Source organism: Macrobrachium rosenbergii, chromosome 48 (genome assembly GCF_040412425.1).
Source record: "Macrobrachium rosenbergii isolate ZJJX-2024 chromosome 48, ASM4041242v1, whole genome shotgun sequence".
NCBI classification, from domain to species: Eukaryota; Metazoa; Arthropoda; class Malacostraca; order Decapoda; family Palaemonidae; genus Macrobrachium; species Macrobrachium rosenbergii.
The window spans coordinates 32,792,796-32,804,488 of record NC_089788.1 but is presented as its reverse complement, the minus strand read 5'-3'; the positions used below and the strand labels follow the sequence as shown (position 1 = coordinate 32,804,488).

The following is an 11,693-nucleotide window of genomic DNA, read 5'->3' as shown; positions in this document are numbered from 1 at the left end:
AGTAACTAAGTTAAAAACAAACTAGTACAAAAACACAAACACAATGCAGTCCTAAGAAATAATTTTAATTACACCTCATTATTTAACAGGCCAGGTATATACTATTATGTGGTGGAAATATTCTAACATGCATTATACAACAACAGATCATCCTATGCACCACTTAATATGCCTTATGGGCAATACATAAAAACAACAAGGGCAACAACTGCTGCATCAGTTCCTCCCACACATTATGTATAATTATAACACACTCTTCCCATATTATTTTAGGCACCTTGAAAATCACTGGTACTACAATAAATTGATTATAAAAAACTCACAAAGTTTAAAACTTTCAGAAAGCAAGTACAAGAACTAAATATAAAAATTTGTCTCTATATATATCTATTAACCTACTGTACCCTTTCTCAATGAGAAGTCTGCAAATGTCATAGTACATGCATCAAGAGTATTAAAGCTTTACAAGTGAGTAGAACAGAAAAGGAAAAAATAAAAATACATTACCGAGTCAGAACTTTGTAAAGTGGCTTTTGGTGACAAAAGCCACTTCTCACCTGCCTCCTCATTACTAATTGCAGTCACTATAACAATTAAAACATTTCAGAAAATACAAACTTGACACAAGACAAAGAAAAATTGTACATTTTTAGGTGTGGAATTGCCACCATAAAATAAAAAACTTTACAAAGTTTATCTTTACTGCCTTACCATCCTCAAATTAATCTCCAACTTAGCTTCAGCCTAGGAAATTTGTGAACTTAAAGAAAAATATCCATAAAAATTTTTTACCAAATTTAGAAAGGAATACAGTAAACCCCCGTATTCACGGGGGATGCGTACCGCACTGCCCCACGAATAGCTAAAATCCGCAAATATTTAGAACCCCTCTAAAAACACTTAGAACTGTCTATTTTGATAGTTTAACACAAAAAAAACTCTAAAAATGCTTATACCTGAGTATTTTAATAGTTTTATCACAAAAAGTGCATTTAGTCATGAAAATGATATGAAAATACAGTAATTAGTGAATATTTCTCAGTGAAAAATACTGCGAATTGGCAAATTTTCCACGAATAATGGGTAGATACGTTCCACAGAGAAATCCACGAATACGTGAGTCCACGAATAGCGAGACCGCGAATACGGGGGGTTTACTGTAACACAATTCTGTGATGACTAAGTAAAGGGGTAACAATACGGGAATCCTCTACAATTCAGGTTTTCTTCACTGAGTATTTGTTTGTAAATATTTAATTCAAACATTATTTCTAGTTTTTCAATATGTTTCTTATAAATTACCCCAACAATATTGTAAGTAAATTTCCTGTAGCATGACAAAAACTTTTTTAACTGATAATTCAGTCCACATAAATACAGTAAACCCCCCATATTTGTGGTCTCACTATTCGCAGACTCACGTATTCGCAGATTTCTCTGTGGAACGTATCCACCCATTATTCGCGGAAAATTCCCCCATTTGCAGTATTTTTCACTGAGAAATATTCACTAATTACTGTATTTTCATATTTTCATGACTAAATGCAGTTTTTGTGATAAAACTATTAAAATACTCAGGTATAAGCATTTTTAGAGGGTTTTTTGTGTTTAAACTATCAAAATAGGCAGTTCTAAGTGTTTTTTGAGGGGATTTAAGTATTCACGGATTTTAGCTATTCACGAGGGGTGCAGTACGCATCCCCCACGAATACGGTGGGTTTACTGTATCCTATTTTTTTCATGAACCAAGACGTCTATCAGCATAGGGTTAAACAAAGATATTTTGGTCATTTCTTGCTTTCATTCATTGGCTGGTGGATATTATTACAAAAAATATAACCTTGTTAATAGTCATAAATACTAAATTCCCATACATCCAAATTACAAACCATAGTATATAATAAAATCAAGTTTTAAAAGACACCATAAACAATCTATGAAGTCTAGCGATACAAAATTAAAAAAGACATTACTAGGCAGAATTTAAAGGCAACACAATTTATATGCACTGTAATTAATTCTAGCTTCCAGTGTCTGGCTACTTCATCAGCTAGTTGCATTTAACATTATATTCATTACTAAAAACAAAGCCTGTGATAATTACTGTACCAACAAAAAGTTTCAATTTTCTTTTCATAACAATTCAATATTTTTGTACAGCTGAACAGAGGTAGTCTCCTCAGTAGTTTGAAATTTAATATTTTAAACAGTCAAAAAAGGCCATTAATTCACAATTACATTCAAAATACTCAAAGACTATTACCTGTATTTACAGAGTAATTTACACTACCTGATCTTTATTTTCAGAGAAAATGTAATATGAGGCACAACATTCTTGGATCTGCACAGAAATCTGCAGTTGGGTTGTTCTTACTAGGACAAAGGATTGGGGGGGGGGGAAACAGGCATTAGCCTCTTATCTGACCAGCAGCATGAGGCATGGTGTTCTTGGCTAAAAACAAGAGTGGCTGTACAACCATTTCCTAATGACTTATGAAACATGGGGGGGATAAATAACCTAAAATGTATTTCAGTACACAATTAACCCACAAACTGCACAAATTCCTATAAGGAAATGCCATTAAAGCAGCAATGACTGCATGAAGCCATATGGCAATAAATTACAATGGATATATTCATTTCACAATATACCAGGCTCAACTGACATTTTAATTTGATCATCTCTATAAATGCAAAATTAATTATCTCAAATACTGTCAGTTCCTCATGTTTGTATGTTCTTAATGATGACTAACTGTTTATTTGAACCACAAACTTGATGGACATTAGTTTCTTATAATGTAAAGTTCTACAAAGCAATCTGTGACATCACTCTTCACTGGGAAAAGAAACTTTTGTCATTCTTAAAATATCTAATGAATAAGTTAAAGATGAAGATCCAAACAAATGTGTAATATGGTATTCACTACCTCATATTTACAATTTGTGGAATATTGCAATGGATGAATCCCACTTTTAATAAATAAAGATAAAATATATAAAATGTAATTTCCACAGCAGTTTAAAAAAGTAAGACTACATTATATTTATTCTGGGTGCTTGATAAACCTTCCTACTTCAAGTACTAGACATTTTCAGTCATTATTGCTGATGCCTTCCATTTGTATTTAGTGGTTTATTAATGTTTTGTTTTATCCAGAAAGACTAAATTATATTTATTCTGGGTGCTTGATAAACCTTCCTACTTCAAGTACTAGACATTTTCAGTCATTACTGCTGATGCCTTCCATTTGTATTTAGTGGTTTATTAATGTTTTGTTTTATCCAGAAAACTGAGTTAATTAGCCTCATATTTAATCTGATACTGTAACAGTCTTCCCATCAAGCAATTTTCATATTAACTTGTCCCTATGACTCTTCCAGATTAAATCTTCATACTGTGCAAAAATTCAAACCTTTCTTTCTTTTTACTTATCTGCAATGACACCAAGGATGCCTTATATGGATGGACAGTTTTGCAATGAACATTCTAATTGCTGTGTGTACATTCTAATTGTTGTGTGTACAACTAATTCAGTCCCAAATATATATTCTTTAAATTTCTCAACATGCCAGGTCATTCATAGAGCTCTTTTAACAATGATCATGTAGAGTTCCTTTCACAATGAGTATAATGGCTCAAAACTGAGTTAAGAATTGGTAAAATCATTGCATTTCACTCTCATACCGCTATATACAGTATCCTAAAATCAAGACAGCCAATCATCATCATCATCTTCATCACTGAAAAGGGGTGGTGGTGGAGGTTGGGGTCTCCAAGCCTGGAAAATACAAAAGACAATAAATACAAGCAAAAATATTAAATACGTACAATGATAATCTAACAAAAACTAGAAAATACAAACTTCTTATTAGTGTAATACATTAATATATTTAACTTCTAATCAAACTCGCAAAATTTTTTTAAATATTGCGCATTTTATACTACCTGACAAATATATACCTCCAAAAGAAATGAAAGTTTACATTTACAATGCATACTGGAATATCTCAAAATTTTAAGCAAACAATTGTTTACAAGTAGTAAAAGACATTCAATTGAAAATGACTGTTCCTTTTACGAACAAGAAGAAGAATTGAACAAAACCAGTTTTGGAGTCTATAAATAGTGAGTTTATTAACTGATATTTTAGTGCATTATTTGTATGAATTGTTAATATAGTGCATTAAGTTTCACCTTTCCTATCACTAATATATTTCAGATTTGTTGAATAAGATAACTGACTTCTGGCTTAGTTTGAGAATTTACAAATCAAGATAACTGATTACTGGCTTTGTTTGAGAGTTTAAGGTCAAATTTTAAACTGGAAGCCCACTAGTCTGAAGTCTGTTCTTATTAGCTAAGTTGGTAACTGACATGTCTTTTAAATACATTACATGTATTATATATTGTGTAAACTTTTTAATATACTGTATTTGATTTTTGGAATCAATGACCTACAGTTTCTTGACTGTTGGTGACAATAATGTAAGGTTACTATAGTGCTTATAAGCAAAGTTAAATTCTGTTAGTAGGCACAACTCATATTCTTAATTTATCACTAAGGGAATAGCTATTAAGAAAACTTGAACAGCGATTTCTTTTTGTTATTAACCTCACAAATTATTACTGTACTAAGCAAGAGATTTCTGAATTTATGAATTAAAATAACTAGGATGCACTCTAAAAAACCTCTATGATTTGTGGTAATAAGGGGCAGATTAATTTGGGGAGACCAGATCAGTTTCAGACCTGGCACTTTTAGGTTAGGGTAGGTTAGCAAGTAACCTTGTTGAAAAGGGATTTTGACAAAGGAAAAATCTATTTCACCCGGTGAAATTCCATACTAACACGAATTTCTAGGTATAAAATGCTAGATATACCAGAGAAAAAGAGCTTTCAGGAATGCTGGGGTTACTACCCCCAGATCGAGCGTCTTCCCTAAGGAAGACGTCGGTATAACCAAGGGTGAGTGAAAGGATCACAACCACAGAGCTACACTCGATAGATATCCCCATGTCAAAACTCCTCGAAGATAGCGGTGAGCCGTTACAGCCCCCACGCACAGGCGTCCGCCAGGCCGGCGACACCAGCGCCACCTACATCATTCCAGACTAGCACCACCCCCAGGCTTGGCATGTGCAAGTAGGGGGGAGCAGAAGCCACTTCTGGGAGGGTCACCGGGTGACACGGGGCCTTCCTCAGAAATAGATTTTTCCTTTGTCAAAATCCCTTTTCTGAGTCCAGCCCGTGTCAGCCGGTGAAATAGTGATAGAGAATCATGCCAAGACTGCAAACTACAAGGAAACAAAAGGTGATCTGAAGAAAAACACAAGCTATGGAAACGGATTTAATGAGGATATCTCTCACATGAAAAAATGAATATTAACATGAAAATACAGTAATACGACCTTAAAAGTAGAATACAAAGTCAATACACCAAATAATATGGCAGGCAAAATACATTCAAAAATACTTAAGATTATAAGGAGTAAATATAAACTTATAACTAAACATAAGAGAGACATCTACAACACGAGAAAATTTATGGGGTACATGGAGCAAAATAAAAACAGCCCAGTACCCTAAGACAATCAAAATTACAGCATGTCAAAATACAGTCCCAAAAGATAATAAAAAGACAATAATAATATCAATATGAGGAGCAAGGCAGTGAGGCATGATCATCCAGAAGGGCAGGCAGAGAAGTAAATGAGGCAGGCGGGCGGGGGGGAGGGGGAAGGATAAAGGATAATGGATAATTAAGGTGGGGGAATGACACTCCCCACAGCCACTGTAGAAAATTTCAGGGCTTCGAGTGATTTTAAATAATGGTGTTTAAACACTAGAGGTGATTTCCATCCCGTATATTTGGTAAGTTCTGAAAAATCCATATTATGAAAATAATTAGTGGAAGTAGCTACTGCACAAATATCATGAACCTTAGGGACTGAATCCGGGTTAGCTTGTTTAATGAAATACAGAATTTGTTGCCTTATTGCATTTAACGAAAGAGTTCCACCTTTCTCTCTGATAAAAAGAGGACCCGACTTACACTGTGGAGTTCTTAAAAGGTAAGACTTTAAGGTATAGACTGGGCATAAGGACTGGTCCTGTGGAAGGGGCACCACCTTCCAAGGAGACCACCTGTCTTGAGGGTCCTCATTTTTAGCTAAAAATCTATGGTCAGGAGAAAGGAGGGCTTCTCCGGACGGGAGGAAACTAACAAAATCATCACCTCTAGAGAGAGCCAACAGCTCTGAAATTCTGGCACCTGAAGCCAAGCTAATCAGAAATAAAGTTTTCCTTAACAGATCCAAATAAGTGCATTGAGAGTAGTCAATCTCAGATGCTAACTTAAGCAGATCATTGAGGAACCACGTAACAGAATGTGGGCGCGATACTGGTCTCAGACAGCGCATGCTCTAGGAATAGATGAAAAGTAAGAATCTGTAAGGTCAATTTTAAAACCATATAAGAATACTTTCTTCAGGGCTGACTTAGCTGTGGTAATAGTGGCCGGGGCAAGGCCTTTTTCAAACAATGATCTAAAGAAGGTAACTGCTAGGTTAGTAGTCATGGTTTGGGCTTCAGATGTCTTCAAAAAAGAGGCCAATTTCTTGACTGCTGAGTCATATTGTCTGAGAGTAGAATCTCTCTTGTCTGATTCTAAAAACAGAGTGTTAACGGGGTCAATGTTTGCTCCCCTTTGAGCTGCGAACTTTATAAAGTCCATAAAACTAGGGCATTCTGAATTCTTGAGGAAGCTGACACAGTCTTGGTTTGTACTGTTTGGGTCAGTTTGGGATTGGGAATCCGAAGACTCCAAACCCCAGTTCCTGAAGAAGAGGGAACCACTTGCTCTTCGGCCAATAAGGGGCTACCAGGGCTAGTTGACCCTTGAATGACCTGAGTTTGTGCAGTACTTTCAACAGCAAATTTATTGGGGAAACAGGTAAATCTTCTCCCAATTGTTCCAGTCTATGGTCATTGCGTCCGTGGCATACGCCTGAGGATCCAGGTTGGGGCCACATAACAGGAAGCTTGAAGTTGCTCTCCGTCGCGAACAGATCCACTTGGAGACCGGAACCTGGCGGCAAATCCAATTGAAAGACTCTCCGTCCAGAGACCACTCCGTCTCCAACGGAGTGGTTCTGGACAGGGAATCCGCCACCACGTTCCGCACCCCGCTAGGTGGGTGGCTGACAGATGCCAGCTGTGCTTGTTCGCCAGGGAGAAAATAGCTACCATAACCTGGTTTACTGCGACCTGATTTGGAGCCGCCCCTGTTGATGCAATGAACTACCACGGCGCTGTCCAACACCAGTCTGATATGAATCCGGCTGGGGCGGATTTTCTTTAAGGTTAGAAATACCACCATAGCTTCCAAGGTGTTTATATGGAACCGTTGAAACATTGTAGACCACGTTCCTTGTACTTTTTGTTTTGGCGAATACCCTCCCCAGCCGCTTAATGAGGCGTCCGTGTGAACTACCAGCGCCGGAGGAGGGAACTGAAGCGGGACTGTCTTGGACAGGCCGCTGACTGTGGACCAAGGCCACAGTCTCGCCTTTAAAATATGGGGGATGGAGGAGACCTTGTCTCTGAGCCTGACATTGGCTCGACTCCGCCACACTCTGTTTATGTCTTTTAATTTTGCTTTTAAGAGCAGGTCCGTCACTGAGGCAAATTGAAGGTAACCGAGGATTCTTTCTTGGGCCCGGCAGGATGCTGCTTTGTCTCTCAGGAATTTCCTGGTAAGGGAGGCTATCTCCTTCCGCTTGGGAGGCGGGAGGGATAACGTGTACGAAGACAGATCCCACTGGAGACCCAGCCACTGAAACCGGGACTCCGGAGTCAGGCGAGACTTCTCTCTGTTCAGTTGAAAACCTAACAACTCCAGGAAGTTGATGACCGTGGCCGTGGCCTTCCTGCATTCTAGAACTGTTGGTGCCCAAATTATCCAATCGTCTAGGTACGCTGCTAGGGATATCCCTCGGGACCGGAGTTGTTGAACTACCGTGTCCGCCAGCTTTGTAAATATCCTGGGTGCAATATTTAGACCGAAAGGCATGACCCTGAAGGAGTAGGCTTGATTCCCGAGTCTGAAACCCAGGAATGGAGAGAAGCTCCGAGCAACTGGGACGTGATAGTAAGCGTCTGAAAGATCGATAGAGGTGGTGACGGCTCCACGCGGAAGTAGAGTCCGTACCTGCGCTACCGTAAGCATGCGAAATTTGTCGCATTTTATGTAATGATTTAGACGCGACAGATCCAGAATCACTCTTTGCTGACCGGAGTCTTTCTTCAGAACAGTGAACAACCTGCCTTGAAATTTGAGGTGCCTTACTTTCTTTATTGCTCGCTTGTTGAGCAGTTCCGCCACATAGTCCTGTAGGACTCTGGAGGGTGGCTGGTAAAACCTGATCAGAGGAGGGGGGTCCTTGGTCCAGCTCCAACCTAGACCTTTGGACACAATGCTGTGTGCCCAAGGGCTGAAGGACCACTGGTCTCTGAACCAGTAAAGGCGACCACCTACCTGACTGTTCTCAGTGGGAGGAAGCGGGTTTGTTTCCTCTACCACATCCAGGTTTACCTCTTGGGGCGGTGTTGGACTTGCCTCTGTAAGGGGACCGACCTCTTTCCCCCTTGCACTCCTATTAAGGCCGTGAAAGAACCCACGGCCTTCATAGGTAGGATTGTACGTCGGTGAGGCAACGTACGAGGGTGCAGCAAGGGATTGAGCTGGTTGGACCAGCACGTATTGTTGGGGATGAACTTTAGAGATGGAGGGCTGCGCGACTGCCGAGACCGGGACAGCTTGAACAACCGTCTGATGATGAGGCCTCTTGTGTCTCCTGAACCGCTTACCAGACTTAGTCTGGGGGCCGCCAGATTCTGGGGTCTTACGCTTGTAAGCTGAGATACCCCAGCGAGAGCGAAGACTCTGGTTGGCTCTAGTAGCCTCACTCAGCACACTGGCTACCTCTTCCTCTGGGAAGAGGTTAGGGCCCCAGATAGAGCTCTTCATGAGCTTGTTAGGCTCATGACGTATGGTGGCTTCAGCAAAGATGAATCTCCTGCATTCTAGCTTAGCCATCATAAAGTCAAAAAGGTCTGTCTGAAACCCTGCTAACAGGGATTTAGCCAGAACCTGAAAGAAGGGCTCATCTGCACAGGAGACGGCAGTCGCTTCTGTGAGGCAGACGGAGTTCAAGGACCGGGCTAGCCTAGTCCGGGCCTCAAATTCTGCCTTCAGCAAGGCTTCCGGGAGCTTAGGAAGCTGTTCGCTGAACTGGGTAGACGCACAGTAAGCGTCCAGCTTTCCCACAGTAAAGGTGGACGGGGCGTCTCTCCAGAACTCCTCACCCCCTGGGAATACCAGGGATGTGGAGTCTGTCTCCCTTAATTGAGGCAAGGGGTTGCCGTCAAAGCATGCTCGAGCCGTAGCCAGAGCCACTTTGTTTATGCATGGAGTCGGCAAGTTATCACCTAGGGCGAACATGGTGTAGTTGCCCTTGAAAGGTGTAAGCTTTGTGTTCTCTGCCTGCCACTCCGCAAGAGTGCGCAGGAGAGCCGACTGAGCTTGGTCCCTAGGGAAGATCACTGTCTCTCTAGGGACCTTGTCCGAGCGTACCCAGGCTTCCTCCGTCAGCCTAACGAAGCCTGGGTAAGGGGGCAGGAGATCAGGAGGAAAAAACTCAAGTTCCTCTAACCGTCTCGTGCCAAGACCTTCAACAGTCAATGTACCTTCGTGCTGAATGGCACGAAGGGCAAAACGCCAAGGGTTCCCGACATCGAAAGGAGGGAGATCAGCCGTGTCAGGGATAGCATACTGCGGTTCGGCTCCGCCGGGGCGAGCCATTCCCGCCAGTATATTATCATGGCTGTGAAGCTTCTCAGAAATTTGGGAGAACTTCGACTCGACCTCCGCCGAGAACCTCTCGAACAGCCAGTTTGCAAACGCCTCAGGGTCAAAGGCAGGCTGGCGAGGAGGGCTTGGTCTTGATGCCCTCTTACTCGCGCCTTTGCCCGAGGTTCCAGGTTTGCTCCCAGAGGCTACAGGTACGGGGACCTTAGCCTTCGACGGGGGGAAAGGAGATGCTTTCCTGGAAGACGAGGACTTAAAGCCCTTCGCCTTCCATGAAGTCTTCAGCTTCAACTTAGGGACAGCTGATGGAGCCCTGTCACCCAAGGTGGAAGACTTAACAAAGCCTGAAAATGAAGATACAGAGGAAGATGGGGAATCAAAAAGGGCGCCCACCCCCACAACCTCACTTACCTCGTTACCTACCACTTGGTCCGGCTCTGTGTTCATCGGTTCCAGGTCCAAGTCTAACGCGGCGACATCCTCCGACACCTCCGCATAAAGGATGTCCTCTTGGGGTGGCTGGGTCGCATCCCGGATCTGCTGAATGATGGGGTTGGCCAACTCTTCGGGAACCGCAGCAGCCACCCGGGCGCCGGGGTAAAGCAGGTCCCGCAACTTAGCGTCGAGGACATAAGGCTTCCCCGACGGAACATTTCTTCCGAACCCAGCCACCCAGGCGCGGAGAGACTCAAGGGAAGTCTTCTTGGAGGACTCGTCCGCCTGTAAGAGAACGGACAATTAGGGTTGAACGGAAATATAAGCCCGAAAACCATATAAGCACTACACAGATATGAGGAACGTAAGAAATGAGAAGCTATATCTTACCGACTCGTCCTGGATGCCAGCGCACAGAGCGAAGCAAACCTCACAGCCGTCGGGGTGCCAAACAATGAGGTCGTCCAACCGGACCGCACAGCCAGCGTGGGTCCGGCACACCACATGCCCATACGGTTGCTGGAGAGAAGCGGTGCACCCCGGCTCCTCACAATGAACAGTCTGTAAGTGTAAAAATGTACATGAACCTACCACTCTAAGCAACCTAAAGCTGGAAGGCCAGGGTATTTCCACTTACCACCGGAATGCTCCGGTGGAGAGAAAAACCCCTCGTCAGAGACAAGACCACCAAGCCATAACTTAAACAGAGTGGAAGGCAAGATACTTCCGGTCACCGGAATACTCCGGCGGAACGGAAGGTTTGAGACAACAGGGACCCACCACAAGGGCTGCCAGCAAAAAAGACGGCGGAACCCCAGGGTAGCACCGGACTCAATAAAACACATAAAATAAGTGTAGTGGCGGAGTGAGAAGCTCACTCCGCCAGATAATATAAATATATATATAAGATACAAGTGATGGTAATAATGAAAAAATCACCTCCGGAGACCGGAGGTATCCCTCTCTCTCTCTCTCCCCCAATCTCAAATCTCCCCGCCAGAGAAACAAAGGTGGGTGAGGCGACCGTCATTGAAAGGCCAGGTATAATATAAGCCGGAGCAGGCGCCAACAACCCAACCAAAGCAACTCGACGGAGAGTGGACGAGACCAAAAGAAAGAATGTTCGAAACCCGCTCGATCTTGGAGAGTGGCAAACGAAACATCAAAACAAACACAGCGCTGCCGGGGACTAGTTCTGGGAGGGAACGAATCTCTCCACCAGAGGAAGTCCCCAACTCGGAGAAAACGCCATCTAGCGTCACCCGCACGAGAAAAGGCAAGAGCTGGCCTGAGATGAGGGGAGGGAGGGTTGGTGGGGTAGGGAAGAGGAGTAGGCTAAGATAGGTGAAAACAGGAGACAAGGGAAAGTAATTCACCCGCTCGACT

General features: G+C 42.5%; 1 protein-coding gene across 4 annotated transcripts in view; it reads right to left on the bottom strand.

Annotated features, from left to right (window-relative positions):
- Window positions 1–1,781: 1,781 nt before the first annotated feature.
- Window positions 1,782–11,693, bottom strand: part of LOC136831336 (FK506-binding protein 15-like) — a 236,679-nt gene continuing 226,767 nt past the window's right edge. For 3 of the 4 annotated variants that reach the window (XM_067091627.1, XM_067091628.1, XM_067091629.1), the window contains one exon: window positions 1,782–3,782. In XM_067091627.1, the coding sequence (XP_066947728.1) occupies window positions 3,711–3,782 (72 nt within the window). In that variant the 3' untranslated portion in view covers window positions 1,782–3,710. The remainder of the gene's footprint in view (window positions 3,783–11,693) is intronic. The other variant, XM_067091630.1, reaches the window with a different exon arrangement.